This window comes from Mobula birostris, chromosome X (assembly GCF_030028105.1).
Source record: "Mobula birostris isolate sMobBir1 chromosome X, sMobBir1.hap1, whole genome shotgun sequence".
NCBI lineage: Eukaryota > Metazoa > Chordata > Chondrichthyes > Myliobatiformes > Myliobatidae > Mobula > Mobula birostris.
In genome coordinates this window covers 1,385,519-1,404,115 of record NC_092402.1, presented here as the reverse complement: position 1 = coordinate 1,404,115, position 18,597 = coordinate 1,385,519, and the positions used below count along the sequence as shown (strand labels likewise).

Genomic DNA, 18,597 nt, shown 5'->3' with positions numbered 1-18,597 from the left:
TGGACGTAATTTAAACGAACACAAAGTCATTGATGTTGAGGATGGTTGTCAGGATTGACGGGGGGGGGGAGCTTGTTCAGTTCACAATGTGGATGGGAAAGATGGCAAACGAAAATGTATAAGAGCCAGGTTTACTGTCACCGGCCTGTGTCGTTGAATCCACTGTCTCCTCCATCACACCCACTGACCCCCCTGTCTCTACCCACTGACCCCCCCGTCTCTACCCACTGACCCCCCCGGTCTCAACCCACTGACCCCCCCGTCTCTACCCACTGACCCCCCCGTCTCTACCCACTGACCCCCCGTCTCTACCCACTGACCCCCCATCACCACCCACTGACCCCCCATCACCATCACCACCCACTGCCACTGACCCCCCATCTCTACACACTGACCCCCATCACTATCACCACCCACTGACCCCCATCACCATCACCACCCACTGACCTCCCCATCACCACCCACTGACCTCCCCATCACCACCCACTGACCTCCCCATCACCACCTACTGACCTCCGCATCACCACCCACTGACCCCCCCACCACCATCAACAGCCACTGACCCCCCCATCACCACCCACTGACCCCGCCAACACCAACACCACCCACTGACCCCCCATCACCATCACCACCCACTGACCCCCATCACCATCACCACCCACTGACCTCCCCATCACCACCCACTGACCTCCCCATCACCACCCACTGACCCCCCATCACCATCACCACCCACTGACCCCCCCACCACCATCAACAGCCACTGACCCCCCCATCACCACCCAATGACCCCGCCATCACCAACACCAACACCACCAAATGACCCCTCATCACCATCACTACCCACTGAACCCCCCATCACCATCACCACCCACTGACCCCCCATCACCGTCACCACCAACTGACCCCCCATTACCGGTCACCACCCACTGACCCCCCCATCACCGTCACCACCCACTGACCCCCATCACCGTCACCACCAACTGACCCCCATCACCATCCACTGACCCCCCATCACCACCACCCACTGACCCCCCATCACCGTCACCACCAACTGACCCCCATCACCATCCACTGACCCCCCATCACCACCACCCACTGACCCCCCATCACCATCACCACCCACTGACCCCCATCACCATCACCACCAACTGACCCCCCATCACCGTCACCACCAACTGACCCCCCATCACCGTCACCACCCACTGACTCCCGATCACCATCACCACCCAACCTGACCCCCGATCACCATCACCACCCACTGACCCCCGATCACCATCACACCCACTGACCCCCGATCACCACCTACTGACCACCCCATCACCACCCACTGACCCCCCATCACCATCACCACCCACTGACCCCCCATCACCATCACCACCCACTGACCCCCCATCACCATCACCACCCACTGACCCCACATCACCATCACCACCCACTGACCCCACATCACCATCACCACCCACTGACCCCCATCATCACCACCACCACCCACTGACCCCACCATCACCATCACCACCCACTGACCCCACCATCACCATCACCACCCACTGACCCCCCATCACCACCCACTGACCCCCCATCACCATCACACCCACTGACCCCCCATCACCACCCACTGACCCCCCCATCACCATCACCACCCACTGACCCCCCAATCACCATCACCACCCACTGACCCCCCAATCCCATCACCACCCACTGAACCCCCCATCACCATCACCACCCACTGACCCCCATCACCATCACCACCCACTGACCCCCCCATCACCACCCACTGACCCCCCCCATCACCACCCACTGACCCCCCCATCACCACCCACTGAGCCCCCATCACCATCACCACCCACTGACCCCCCCATTACATCACCACCAACTGATGCCCCACATCCATCCACTGACCCCCATCACAATCACCACCCACTGACACCCCATCACCATCAGCACCCCACTGAACCCTCATTACCCACATCAGCACCCACTGACCTCCATCACCATCACTACCCACTGACCCCCCATCACCATCTCCACCCACCTGACCCCCCCATCACCATCACCACCCACTGACCCCCCCATCACCATCACCACCACTGACCTCCCATCACCATCACTACCCACTGACCCCCCATCACCATCACTACCCACTGACCCCCCATCACCATCACTACCCACTGACCCCACATCACCATCACCACCCACTGACCCCCCATCACCATCACCACCCACTGACCCCCATCACCACCACCACCCACTGACCCCCATCACCACCCACTGACCCCCCCATCACCACCCACTGACCCCCCCATCACCATCACCACCCACTGACCTCCCATCACCATCACTACCCACTGACACCCCCATGACCCCCATCACCACTCACTGTCCCCCATCACCATCACCACCCATCACCATCACCACCCACTGAACCCCCCATCACCACCACCACCCACTGACCCCCCATCACCACCACCCACTGACCCTCCATCACCATCACCACCCACTGACCTCCCCATCACCACCCACTGACCCTTCATCACACCCACTGACCCCCCATCACTATCACCACCCACTGACACCCCCATGACCCCTATCACCACTCACTGTCCCCCCATCACCACTCACTGTCCCCCCATCACCATCACCACTCACTGTCCCCCATCACCACTCACTTTCCCCCCATCACCACTCACTGTCCCCCCATCACCATCACCACCTACTGACCCCCCTCTGACCCCCATCACCATCACCCCCTCTGACCCCCATCACCATCACCACCCTCTGACCCCCATCACCATCACCACCCTCTGACCCCCATCACCATCACCACCCACTGACCCCCCATCACCATCACCACCCACTGACCCCCCATCACCATCACCACCACTGACCCCACCATCACCATCTCCACCTCACTGACCCCACCATCACCATCTCCACCCACTGACCCCACCATCACCACCCACTGACCCCACCATCACCACCTACTGACCCCCCATCACCACCTACTGACCCCCCATCACCACCCACTGACCCCCCAACACCACCACTGACCCCCCCACCACCATCAACAGCCACTGACCCCCCCATCACCACCCACTGACCCCGCCAACACCAACACCACCCACTGACCCCCCATCACCATCACCACCCACTGACCCCCATCACCATCACCACCCACTGACTTCCCCATCACCACCACTGACCCCCCATCACCGTCACCACCCACTGACCCCCAATCACCACCACCACCCACTGAACCCCCCATCACCATCACCACCCACTGACCCCCCCATCACCACCCACTGACCCCCCCCATCACCACCCACTGACCCCCCCATCACCACCCACTGACCCCCCCCATCACCACCCACTGACCCCCCCTATCACCACCCACTGACCCCCCCATCACCACCCACTGAGCCCCCATCACCATCACCACCCACTGACCCCCCATTACCATCACCACCCACTGAGCCCCCATCACCATCACCACCCACTGACCCCCCATTTCCATCACCACCAACTGATGCCCCACATCCATCCACTGACCCCCATCACAATCACCACCCACTGACACCCCATCACCATCAGCACCCACTGAACCCTCATTACCCAACATCAGCACCCACTGACCTCCATCACCATCACTACCCACTGACCCCCCCATCACCATCACTACCCACTGACCCCCCATCACCATCACTACCCACTGACCCCCCATTACCATCTCCACCCACTGACCCCCCCATCACCATCACCACCCACTGACCCCCCCATCACCATCACCACCCACTGACCCCCCCATCACCATCACTACCCACTGACCCCCCATCACCACCACCACCCACTGACCCCCCATCACCACCACCACCCACTGACCCCCCCATCACCACCCACTGACCCTTCATCACCACCCACTGACCCTTCATCACCACCCACTGACCCCCATCACTATCACCACCCACTGACACCCCCATGACCCCTATCACCACTCACTGTCCCCCCATCACCACTCACTGTCCCCCCATCACCACTCACTGTCCCCCCATCACCATCACCACTCACTGTCCCCCCATCACCATCACCACTCACTGTCCCCCCATCACCACTCACTGTCCCCCCATCACCATCACCACCTACTGACCCCCATGACCCCCATCACCATCACCACCTACTGCCCCCCATGACCCCCATCACCATCACCACCTACTGACCCCCCTCTGACCCCCATCACCATCACCCCCCTCTGACCCCCATCACCATCACCCCCATCACCATCACCCCCCTCTGACCCCCATCACCATCACCCCCCTCTGACCCCCATCACCATCACCACCCACTGACCCCCCATCACCATCACCACCCACTGACCCCCCATCACCATCACCACCAACTGACCCCCATCACCATCACCACCCACTGACCCCACCATCACCATCTCCACCCACTGACCCCACCATCACCATCTCCACCCACTGACCCCACCTCACCATCACCACCAACTGACCCCACCATCACCACCTACTGACCCCCCCATCACCACACACTGACCCACCCACCAACACCCCATCACCATCACCACCCTCTGACCCCCATCACCATCCCCACCCACTGACCCCCCCATCACCATCCCCACCCACTGACCCCCCCATCACCACCCACTGACCCCACATCACCATCACCACCCACTGACACCCCATGACCCCTCATCACCACCCACTGACCCCCCATCACCATCACCACCCACTGACCCCCCATCACCGTCACCACCCACTGACCTCCCCATCACCATCACTACCCACTGACCCCACATCACCACCCACTGACCCCACCATCACCATCACCATCACCACCCACTGACCGCCCATCACCATCACTACCCACTGACCCCACATCACCATCACCACCCACTGACCCCCCATCACCACCACCACCCACTGACCTCCCCATCACCACCCACTGACCTCCCCATCACCACTCACTTTCCCCCCCATCACCACTCACTTTCCCCCCCATCACCACTCACTTTCCCCCCCATCACCACTCACTTTCCCCCCATCACCACTCACTTTCCCCCCATCACCACTCACTTTCCCCCCATCACCACTCACTGTCCCCCCATCACCATCACCACCACCACCTACTGACCCCCCATGATCACCATCACCACCTACTGACCCCCCATGACCCCCATCACCATCACCCCCCTCTGACCCCCATCACCATCACCACCCTCTGACCACCATCACCACCCACTGACCATCACCATCACCACCCACTGACCCCCATCACCATCACCACCCACTGACCCCCATCACCATCACCACCCACTGACCCCCCCATCACCACTCACTTTCCCCCCCATCACCACTCACTTTCCCCCCCATCACCACTCACTTTCCCCCCCATCACCACTCACTTTCCCCCCAATCACCACTCACTTTCCCCCCATCACCACTCACTTTCCCCCATCACCACTCACTGTCCCCCCATCACCATCACCACCTACTGACCCCCCATGATCACCATCACCACCTACTGACCCCCCATGACCCCCATCACCATCACCCCCCTCTGACCCCCATCACCATCACCACCCTCTGACCCCCATCACCATCAGCACCCACTGACCATCACCATCACCACCCACTGACCCCCATCACCATCACCACCCACTGACCCCCATCACCATCACCACCCACTGACCCCCATCACCACCACCACCCACTGACCCCCCATCACCATCACCACCAACTGACCCCACCATCACCACCCACTGACCCCACCATCACCATCTCCACCCACTGACCCCACATCACCACACACTGACCCCCCCATCACCACCCACTGACCCCCCATCACCACCCACTCACCCCCCATCACCACCTACTGACCCCCCATCACCATCACCACACACTGACCCCCCCATCACCACACACTGACCCCCCCATCACCACACACTGACCCACCCACCAACACCCCATCACCATCACCACCCTCTGACCCCCATCACCATCCCCACCCACTGACCCCCCCATCACCACCCACTGACACCCCCATGACCCCTCATCACCACCCACTGACCCCCCATCACCACCCACTGACCCCCCATCACCACCCACTGACCCCCCATCACCATCACCACCCACTGACCCCCCATCACCACCACCACCCACTGACCCCCCATCACCATCACCACCCACTGACCTCCCCATCACCACCCACTGACCTCCCCATCACCACCCACTGACCCCCCATCACTATCACCACCCACTGACACCCCCATGACCCCCATCACCACTCACTGTCCCCCATCACCATCACCACCCACTGAACCCCCCATCACCACCCACTGAACCCCCCATCACCACTCACTTTCCCCCCATCACCACTCACTTTCCCCCCATCACCACTCACTGTCCCCCCATCACCATCACCACCTACTGACCCCCCATGACCCCCATCACCATCACCACCTACTGACCCTCCATGACCTCCATCACCATCACCACCCTCTGACCCCCATCACCATCACTACCCACTGACCCCCCATCACCATCACTACCCACTGACCCCACATCACCACCCACTGACCCCCCCATCACCATCACCACCCACTGACCCCACCATCACCATCACCACCCACTGACCCCACCATCACCATCACCACCCACTGACCGCCCATCACCATCACTACCCACTGACCCCACATCACCATCACCACCCACTGACCCCCATCACCACCACCACCCACTGACCCCCCATCACCACCACCACCCACTGACCCCCCATCACCGTCACCACCCACTGACCTCCCCATCACCGTCACCACCCACTGACCCCCCATCACCGTCACCACCCACTGACCCCCATCACCACCACCACCCACTGACCCCCCATCACCACCACCACCCACTGACCCCCCATCACCACCACCACCCACTGACCCCCCATCACCATCACCACCCACTGACCCCCATCACCACCACCACCCACTGACCCCCCATCACCACCACCACCCACTGACCCCCCATCACCATCACCACCCACTGACCCCCCATCACCACCACCACCCACTGACCCCCCATCACCACCCACTGACCCCCCCATCACCACCCACTGACCCCCCCATCACCACCCACTGACCCCCCATCACTATCACCACTCACTGTCCCCCCATCACCATCACCACCCACTGAACCCCCCCATCACCACTCACTTTCCCCCCATCACCACTCACTGTCCCCCCATCACCATCACCACCTACTGACCCCCCATGACCCCCATCACCATCACCCCCCTCTGACCCCCATCACCATCACCACCCTCTGACCCCCATCACCATCACCACCCTCTGACCCCCATCACCATCACCACCCACTGACCATCACCATCACCACCCACTGACCCCCATCACCATCACCACCCACTGACCCCCATCACCATCACCACCCACTGACCCCCCATCACCATCACCACCAACTGACCCCCCATCACCATCCACTGATCACCATCACCACCCACTGACCCCACCATCACCATCTCCACCCACTGACCCCACATCACCATCACCACCAACTGACCCCACCATCACCACCTACTGACCCCCCATCACTATCACCACCTACTGACCCCCCATCACCACACACTGACCCCCCCATCACCACACACTGACCCACCCACCAACACCCCATCACCATCACCACCCTCTGACCCCCATCACCATCCCCACCCATCACCACCCACTGACCCCACATCACCATCACCACCCACTGACACCCCCATGAACCCTCACCACCTACTGACCCCCCATCACCATCACCGCCCACTGACCCCCATCACCACCCACTGACCCCCCATCACCATCACCACCAAATGACCCCCCATCACCATCACCACCCACTGACCCCCCCATCACCGTCACCACCCACTGACCCCCCATCACCACCACCACCCACTGACCCCCCATCACCACCACCACCCACTGACTCTCCATCACCACCACCACCCACTGAACCCCATCACCATCACCACCCACTGACCCCCCATCACCATCACTACCCACTGACCCCACATCACCATCACCACCCACTGACCCCCCATCACCACCACCACCCACTGACCCCCCATCACCATCACCACCCACTGACCCTTCATCACCACCCACTGACCCCCCATCACTATCACCACCCACTGACACCCCCATGACCCCGATCACCACCCACTGAAACCCCCATCACCACCCACTGAACCCCCCATCACCATCACCACCTACTGACCCCCCATGATCACCATCACCACCTACTGACCCCCCATGACCCCCATCACCATCACCCCCCTCTGACCCCCATCACCATCACCACCCTCTGACCCCCATCACCATCACCACCCTCTGACCCCCATCACCATCACCACCCACTGACCATCACCATCACCACCCACTGACCCCCCATGACCCCCATCACCATCACCCCCCTCTGACCCCCATCACCATCACCACCCTCTGACCCCCATCACCATCACCACCCACTGACCCCCCATCACCATCACCACCCACTGACCCCACCATCACCACCCACTGACCCCCCATCACCACCCACTGACCCCCCATCACCATCACCACCCACTGACCCCACATCACCATCACCACCAACTGACTCCACCATCACCATCACCACCCACTGACCCCCCATCACCACCCACTGACCCCCCATCACCATCACCACCCACTGACCCCCCCATCACTATCACCACTCACTTTCCCCCCATCACCACTCACTGTCCCCCCATCACCATCACCACCCACTGAACCCCCCATCACCACCCACAGAACCCCCCATCACCACTCACTTTCCCCCCATCACCACTCACTGTCCCCCCATCACCATCACCACCTACTGACCCCCCATGACCCCCATCACCATCACCCCCCTCTGACCCCCATCACCATCACCACCCTCTGACCCCCATCACCATCACCACCCACTGACCATCACCATCACCACCCACTGACCCCCCATGACCCCCATCACCATCACCCCCCTCTGACCCCCATCACCATCACCACCCTCTGACCCCCATCACCATCACCACCCACTGACCCCCCATCACCATCACCACCCACTGACCCCCCATCACCATCACCACCCACTGACCCCCATCACCATCACCACCCACTGACCCCACCATCACCACCCACTGACCCCCCATCACCACCCACTGACCCCCCATCACCATCACCACCCACTGACCCCACATCACCATCACCACCCACTGACTCCACCATCACCACCCACTGACCCCCCATCACCACCCACTGACCCCCCATCACCATCACCACACACTGACCCCCCCCATCACCACACACTGACCCCCCCATCACCACACACTGACCCACCCATCACCACACACTGACCCACCCACCAACACCCCATCACCATCACCACCCTCTGACCCCCATCACCATCCCCACCCACTGACCCCCCCATCACCACCCACTGACCCCACATCACCATCACCACCCACTGACACCCCCATGACCCCTCATCACCACCCACTGACCCCCCATCACCACCCACTGACCCCCCATCACCATCACCACCCACTGACCCCCCATCACCACCACCACCCACTGACCCCCCATCACCATCACCACCCACTGACCTCCCCATCACCACCCACTGACCTCCCCATCACCACCCACTGACCCTTCATCACCACCCACTGTCCCCCCATCACCATCACCACCCATCACCATCACCACCCACTGAACCCCCCATCACCACCCACTGAACCCCCCATCACCACTCACTTTCCCCCCATCACCACTCACTGTCCCCCCATCACCATCACCACCTACTGACCCCCCATGACCCCCATCACCATCACCACCTACTGACCCTCCATGACCTCCATCACCATCACCACCCTCTGACCCCCATCACCATCACCACCCACTGACCCCACATCACCATCACTACCCACTGACCCCCCATCACCATCACTACCCACTGACCCCACATCACCATCACTACCCACTGACACCCCCATGACCCCCATCACCACTCACTGTCCCCCCATCACCATCACCACCCATCACCATCACCACCCACTGAACCCCCCATCACCACCCACTGAACCCCCCATCACCACTCACTTTCCCCCCATCACCACTCACTGTCCCCCCATCACCATCACCACCTACTGACCCCCCATGACCCCCATCACCATCACCACCTACTGACCCTCCATGACCTCCATCACCATCACCACCCTCTGACCCCCATCACCATCACCACCACCACCCACTGACCCCACATCACCATCACTACCCACTGACCCCCCATCACCATCACTACCCACTGACCCCACATCACCATCACCACCCACTGACCCCCCATCACCATCACCACCCACTGACCCCCCCATCACCATCACCACCCACTGACCCCCCATCACCACCACCACCCACTGACCCCCCATCACCACCACCACCCACTGACCCCCCATCACCATCACCACCCACTGACCCCACATCACCATCACCACCCACTGACCCCCATCACCACCACCACCCACTGACCCCCCATCACCACCACCACCCACTGACCCCCCATCACCATCACCATCCACTGACCTCCCCATCACCACCCACTGACCCCCCCATCACCACCCACTGACCCCCCCATCACCACCCACTGACACTTCATCACCACCCACTGACCCCCCCATCACTATCACCACTCACTTTCCCCCCATCACCACTCACTGTCCCCCCATCACCATCACCACCCACTGAACCCCCCATCACCACCCACAGAACCCCCCATCACCACTCACTTTCCCCCCATCACCACTCACTGTCCCCCCATCACCATCACCACCTACTGACCCCCCATGACCCCCATCACCATCACCCCCCTCTGACCCCCATCACCATCACCACCCTCTGACCCCCATCACCATCACCACCCACTGACCCCCATCACCATCACCACCCACTGACCCCCCATCACCATCACCACCAACTGACCCCCCATCACCATCACCACCCACTGACCCCCCATCACCATCACCACCCACTGACCCCCATCACCATCACCACCCACTGACCCCACTATCACCATCTCCACCCACTGATCCCACATCACCATCACCACCAACTGACCCCACCATCACCACCTACTGACCCCCCATCACTATCACCACCTACTGACCCCCCATCACCACACACTGACCCCCCCCATCACCACACACTGACCCACCCACCAACACCCCATCACCATCACCACCCTCTGACCCCCATCACCATCCCCACCCACTGACCCCCCCCATCACCACCCACTGACCCCACATCACCATCACCACCCACTGACACCCCATGACCCTCACCACCCACTGACCCCCCATCACCATTACCACCTACTGACCCCCCATCACCATCACCACCTACTGACCCCCCATCACCATCACCGCCCACTGACCCCCCCATCACCGCCCACTGACCCCCCATCACCACCCACTGACCCCCCATCACCGTCACCACCCACTGACCCCCATCACCATCACCACCCACTGACCCCCCATCACCATCACCACCAAATGACCACCCATCACCATCACCACCCACTGACCCCCCATCACCATCACCACCCCACTGACCCCCCATCACCATCATCAGCCACTGACCCCCCATCACCATCTCCACCCACTGACCCCCCCTATCACCACCCACTGACCCCCCCTATCCACACCCACTGACCCCCCTATCACCACCCACTGACCCCCATCACCATCACCACCCACTGACCCCCATCACCATCACCACCCACTGACCCCCCATCACCATCACTACCCACTGACCCCCCATCACCATCTCCACCCACTGACCTCCCCATCACCATCACCACCCACTGACCTCCCCATCACCATCACCACCCACTGACCCCCCATCACCATCACCACCCACTGACCCCCCCATCACCATCACCACCCACTGACCCCCCATCACCATCACCACCCACTGACCCCCCATCACCATCACTACCCACTGACCCCCCATCACCATCACTACCCACTGACCCCACATCACCACCCACTGACCCCCCCATCACCATCACCACCCACTGACCCCCCCATCACCATCACCACCCACTGACCCCCCCATCACCATCACCACCCACTGACCCCCCATCACCATCACCACCCACGGACCCCCCCACACCATCACACCCACTGACCCCCCCATCACCACCCACTGACCCCCCCATCACCATCACCACCCCTGACCGGCCCATCACCATCACTACCCACTGACCCCACATCACCATCACCACCCACTGACCCCCATCACCACCACCACCCACTGACCCCACATCACCATCACCACCCACTGACCCCCATCCCCCACCACCACTGACCCCCCATCACCACCCTCACCACCCACTGACCCCCCATCACCACCCCCACCCACTGACCCCCCATCACCACCCACTGACCTCCCCATCACCACCTACTGACCTCCCATCACCACCCACTGACCCTTCATCACCACCCACTGACCCCCCATCACTATCACCACCCACTGACACCCCCATGACCCCCATCACCACTCACTGTCCCCCCATCACCATCACCACCCACTGAACCCCCCATCACCACCCACTGAAACCCCCCATCACCACTCACTTTCCCCCCATCACCACTCACTGTCCCCCCATCACCACCACCACCCACTGACCCCCCATCACCATCACCACCCACTGACCCCCATCACCGTCACCACCCACTGACCCCCATCACCGTCACCACCAACTGACCCCCATCACCGTCCGTCAGCACCCACTGACCGCCCATCACCATCACTACCCACTGACCCCACATCACCATCACCACCCACTGACCGCCCATCACCATCACCACCCACTGACCTCCCCATCACCACCTACTGACCTCCCCATCACCACCCACTGACCCTTCATCACCACCCACTGACCCCCCATCACTATCACCACCCACCGACACCCCCATGACCCCCATCACCACTCACTGTCCCCCCATCACCATCACCACCCACTGAACCCCCCATCACCACCCACTGAACCCCCCATCACCACCCACTGAACCCCCCATCACCACTCACTTTCCCCCCATCACCACTCACTGTCCCCCCATCACCATCACCACCTACTGACCCCCCATGACCCCCATCACCATCACCACCTACTGACCCCCCATGACCCCCATCACCATCACCCCCCTCTGACCCCCATCACCATCACCACCCTCTGACCACCATCACCACCCACTGACCATCACCATCACCACCCACTGACCCCATCACCATCACCACCCACTGACCCCCATCACCATCACCACCCACTGACCCCCCATCACCATCACCACCCACTGACCCCACCATCACCACCCACTGACCCCACCATCACCACCCACTGACCATCACCATCACCACCCACTGACCCCCATCACCATCACCACCCACTGACCCCCATCACCACCCACTGACCCCCATCACCATCTCCACCCACTGACCTCACATCACCATCACCACCCACTGACCCCACCACCACCATCACCACCCACTGACCCCCCATCACCACCTACTGACCCCCCATCACCATCACCACACACTGACCCCCCCCATCACCACACACTGATCCCCCCATCACCACACACTGACCCACCCACCAACACCCCATCACCATCACCACCCTCTGACCCCCATCACCATCCCACCCACTGACCCCCCCATCACCACCCACTGACCCCACATCACCATCACCACCCACTGACACCCCCATGACCCCTCATCACCACCCACTGACCCCCCATCACCATCACCACCCACTGTCCCCCCATCACCACCCACTGTCCCCCCATCACCACCCACTGACCCCCCATCACCACCCACTGACCCCCCCATCACCGTCACCACCCACTGACCCCCCATCACCGTCACCACCCACTGACCCCCATCACCATCACCACCAAATGACCCCCCCATCACCATCACCACCCACTGACCCCCCATCACCATCACCACCCACTGACCCCCCATCACCATCATCAGCCACTGACCCCCATCACCATCTCCACCCACTGACCCCCCATCCCCATCACTACCCACTGACACTCCCGATGAACATCGCTAACCCCAGACACTCTTACCTCCCCCCTACTTGCCGATCAACATCCCTGATTGTCCCAGAGTTGCCCCCCCCCCGTTAATGTCTCCTCCCAGGGACACCCACCCCCTGATGAACGTCCCAGCTACTGATCCTCACCCCACTCGATCAATGTCTCCACCCTCCTCACAGCCCAGTACTATTTTATCATTTCCTGTCAATCATCTTGTGTACAGACAGCCCTGAGCCTTGTGTCACTTTGTGACATACAATCAATCTGTGTGCATTCAGTATCTTATGTGTTGTTATTTATTGTCTCTTCTATTATTGTGCGGCTTATCTCAGTGTGTTTTGTTGTGCTGCATCGGATCACGGGTAACAATTTATCTGTTCTCCTTTGTGTCTGTGCACTGGAAATGACATTAAACAGTCTTGAATCTGTTGGTCTAAGACGTGTACGATTATATTGAATTTAACAGAGTGAACAGCATTGATCCCCTTTTGAATCCGCTGTCTGTTCATTTGAGATGTAAAAAAAAATTATATTCAAGTTGGCAGAGTGAGCATTGTTGGTCTGTTTAGATTTGAGATGTAAAAAATTTTTATTGTGGTTTACAGAGTGAGCATTGTTGGTCTGTTTAGATTTGAGATGTAAAAAATTTTTATTGTGGTTTACAGAGTGAGCATTGTTGGTCTGTTTTTCTCCAACCTATCTGACAGGGGTGTTGAGAGAAACCAGAACCTCTGAGAGAGGCTGTAGACCAACATCTGGGAATTTGGGAATATAAACTGCTCCACTTTTGGTCAGTCGAACAGGGACGTAATGGTCTGATGCTGTAAATGTCTGCAATTCGTTTTCGTTTGAGTTTCTCATTGGATGGATTAGTTTCACTTTGCAAGTGTAGTTGTTTTGGAGAATGGGTCGGTGGCAGGATGCGGCGCGTGTTGCTGGCACGGTGATATCCGAATGGGGAGGGCATTCTGGGGCGGACTCACCCTGCAGAGGGTGTTCACGCTGTTGCGGTACAGCAGCGAGAGTACATTGAATCCTGGTTTCCCTTTAATAATAACTCTGAGGCTGAGCTTGGTACCCGTGAGAAATGGGGGGGGACGTTTTATGAGAGTCGTTCATGATGTGAAATCTCTTGTGGCAGGTTGTAGTGAAAGCCCTTGAGCAGCTCGCACATGATGGCAAAATTAAAGAGAAGGCGTACGGGAAACAGAAGATTTACTTTGCTGATCAGGTGAGAAATTAGATTTCGCCAGTGTGCCCAGCCCCGTGTGTCTCACCGATGTACCAGGGCCTGTATTTGGATAGAATTCTGGTCAGCACGCCAGAGAGTGCATGGAACGCCACACAGTAGGAAAATGTGGTGAAATCAAAGATATGGACAGCTAACAAAACAATTCTCTGTGTAGTACTGAATGCTAAACAGACATTTTAGATGATTAGACCATAAGGCATAGGAGCAGAATTAGATCACTTGGTCCATCTACCATTCCATCATGCCTCTCCCTGTAACCGTTGACACCCTGACTAATCAAGAACCTATCAACCTTCTCTTTAAATATACTCAATGATTTGGCCTGAACAGCCATCCTTGGCAATGAATTCCACAGATTCACCACCCGCTGGCTGAAGAATTTCCACCTCCTCTCTGTTCAACAGTGATGTCTCTCACTTCTGAGGCTGTGCCCTCTGGTCCTACGTTCCCCCACTACAGGAAACATCCTCTCCAACTCCACTTCGTCCAGGCCTTTCAATATGCAACGGGTTTCAATTAGATACCCCTCATTCTTCTAAACTCCGGTAAGTACAGGCCCAGAGCCGTCCAATGCTCGTCACGTGTTAACCCTTTCATTCCCAGAACTGTTCTCGAGCCTCCTCCGGACTCCAACATCTTCCCAACTACAGCTGACCTTCACTAATCCGACTACCTGTAATCCGGTTCCTTTGATAATCCAGCACTGATTACGCTTAATGTGATCCTTCTGTAATTTGGCATTCTCACTAACCCGACACTCCTCAGGTCCCAATGGTGCAGGATTAGTGAAGGTTGGCCTGTATAAAGTGAACTCAACTGGCCTAAGCTTTCACTTTTTCTGCCTCTCTCCCTTCTTAAAGAATAGTGACATTTGTAATTTTCCAGTCCTTCAGAACCCTGGGGTGTAATCCATTTGGTCCAGGTGACTTACCTACCTTCAGACCGTTCAGTTTCCCAGGCACCACCTCCCTAGAAAATGGCAACTTCACTTACATCTGCCCCCGGACACGCTCAGATTTCTGGCATACTGCTAATGTCTTCCACAGTGCAGACTGATGCAAAATATTTATTCAGTTCTTCCACCATTTCGTTGTCTCCCTTCACTACCTCTCTGGTGTCATTTTCCAGCCACCCATTTTCTACTCCTGCCTTTCTTTTATTCTTTATATATCTGAAAAATCTTTTCGTATCCTGTTTAATATTGTTGGCTAGCTTCGTTTCGTATTCCACTTTTATCTCCTCAATGACTTTTTTCCTAAGTTGCCTTTTGTTGGTTTTAAAAGCTTCCCAATCCTCCAACTTCCCACTAACTTTTGGCTTTTTTTTGGCTTTGACTTCCCTTGTCAGCCATGGTTGCCTCATCCTGCCTTTAAAATACTTCTCCCTCTTTGGGATGCATCTATCCTGGGCCTTTCGAATTTCCCCTAGAAAATCTAGCCATTGCTGTCATCCCTGCTAGTGTCCTGTTTCAATCAACTTTGGCCAACTCCTCTCTCATGCCCCTGTAATTCCCTTTACTCCACTGTAATACTGATGAATCTGACTTTATCTTCTCTCTCCTAAGATGCAGGATGAATTCTATCATATTATGATCATTGCCTCCTAAGGGTTCTTTTACCTTAAGCTCCCTAATCATATCCGGTTCATGACACGGCATCCAATCCTAGTTGGCTCAATGGGGGTTTTCTATCCCCCATTGTAATATGTAGCCCACATTCTGGCTATGTTCAGAGGCTTGTATATAGCATTAGGGTCTCTTTACCTTTTCAATTTTTTAACTCAACCCACAAAGATTCCTCACCTTCTGATCCTATGTCACCTCTTTGTCAGGATTTCATTTAATTTTTTTTTTACCAACAGAGCCACCCCACCCCCCTCTGCCTACCTGCCTGACCTTTCCTCGGACGTTAAGCTGCCAACGATGATCTTCTTTCAGCCACGACGCAGTGATGCTCAGAACATCACACTCGCCAATCTCTAACTGCCCTACCTTATTCCATTTACTGTGTACATTCAAGTATAACACCTCAGTCCTGTATTCATCACCCTTTTCGATTTTTGTCCCCCTTGTTACAGTTCAATTCATCCCGCTGACTGCAATTTTGCCCGATCATCTGCCTGTCCTTCCTGACAGCCTCACTACACTCTGCGTCTAGTTGTATACCAACTGCCCCACCCTCAGCCCTATCACTTTGCTTCCATCCCCCTGCCAATTTAGTTTAAGCCCTCCACAACAACTAGCCAACCTGCCCATAAGGATGTTGGACCCCCCCCCTCGACCTCCCCGGGTTCAGATGTAACCCATCCTTTCTGTACAGGTCGTACCTTCCCAGAAGAGATCCCAGTGTTTCTCCCTCAGCCACTCATTCATCTGTACTACCACCCTGTTCCTGTCCTGCCTAGCATGTGGTACTGGGAGTAATCCAGAGGTTCCTACCTTGACAGTCCTGCTCTTCATATCAGAAGAAATAGGAACAGAATTAGGCCATTTGGCCCATCGAGTGTGCTCTGCCTTTTCATCATGGCTGATCTAAGTTTCCTCTCGGACCTAATCTCTTGCCTTCCCTCCATATCCCTTCATGCCCTGACCAATGAAGAATATACAGTATTAATCTCTGCCTTAAGTATACGTAAAGACTTGGCCTCTTCAGCTGCCTGTGGCAACAAATTCCACAGATTCACCACTCTCTGGCTAAAGAAATGCCTCCACATCTCCATTCTAAAAGGACGCTCCTCTATTCTGAGGCTGTGTCCTCTGGTCTTCGACTCCCCTACCACAGGGAGCGTCCTCTCCACATCCACTCTACCATTTGATAGGTGTCAATTCTTCGACTTCTGGTGAATACAGACCCAGGGTCATCAAATGCTCTTTTTATGACAAGGTGTTTGATCCTGGAATCATTTTTGTGGACCTCCTTTAAACCCTCTCCAGTTTCAGCATATCCGTTCCAAGGTGAGGAGCCCCAAACAGCTCACAATATTCCAAGTGAGGCCTCACCAGTACTTTATGAAGTCTCAACATTATATCCTTGCATTTGCCTTCCTCACCACAGACTCAACCTGCAGATTAACCTTTAGGGAATCCTGCACAAGGACTCCCAGGTCCCTTTGCACCTCAGTTTTTGTATTTTCTCTCCACTTAAAAAAAATAGTCAGCCCTTTCAAGCAACACACATCAAAGTTGCTGGTGA

General features: G+C 57.8%; 1 protein-coding gene across 1 annotated transcript in view; it reads left to right on the top strand.

The window, feature by feature from the left end:
- The window catches only part of psmc3ip (PSMC3 interacting protein), a 53,051-nt gene that overhangs the window by 775 nt on the left and 33,679 nt on the right, over nt 1-18,597 (top strand). Inside the window, exon 2 of the mRNA XM_072249618.1 lies at nt 15,296-15,385. Within this exon, the coding sequence (XP_072105719.1) occupies nt 15,296-15,385 (90 nt within the window). The remainder of the gene's footprint in view (nt 1-15,295; nt 15,386-18,597) is intronic.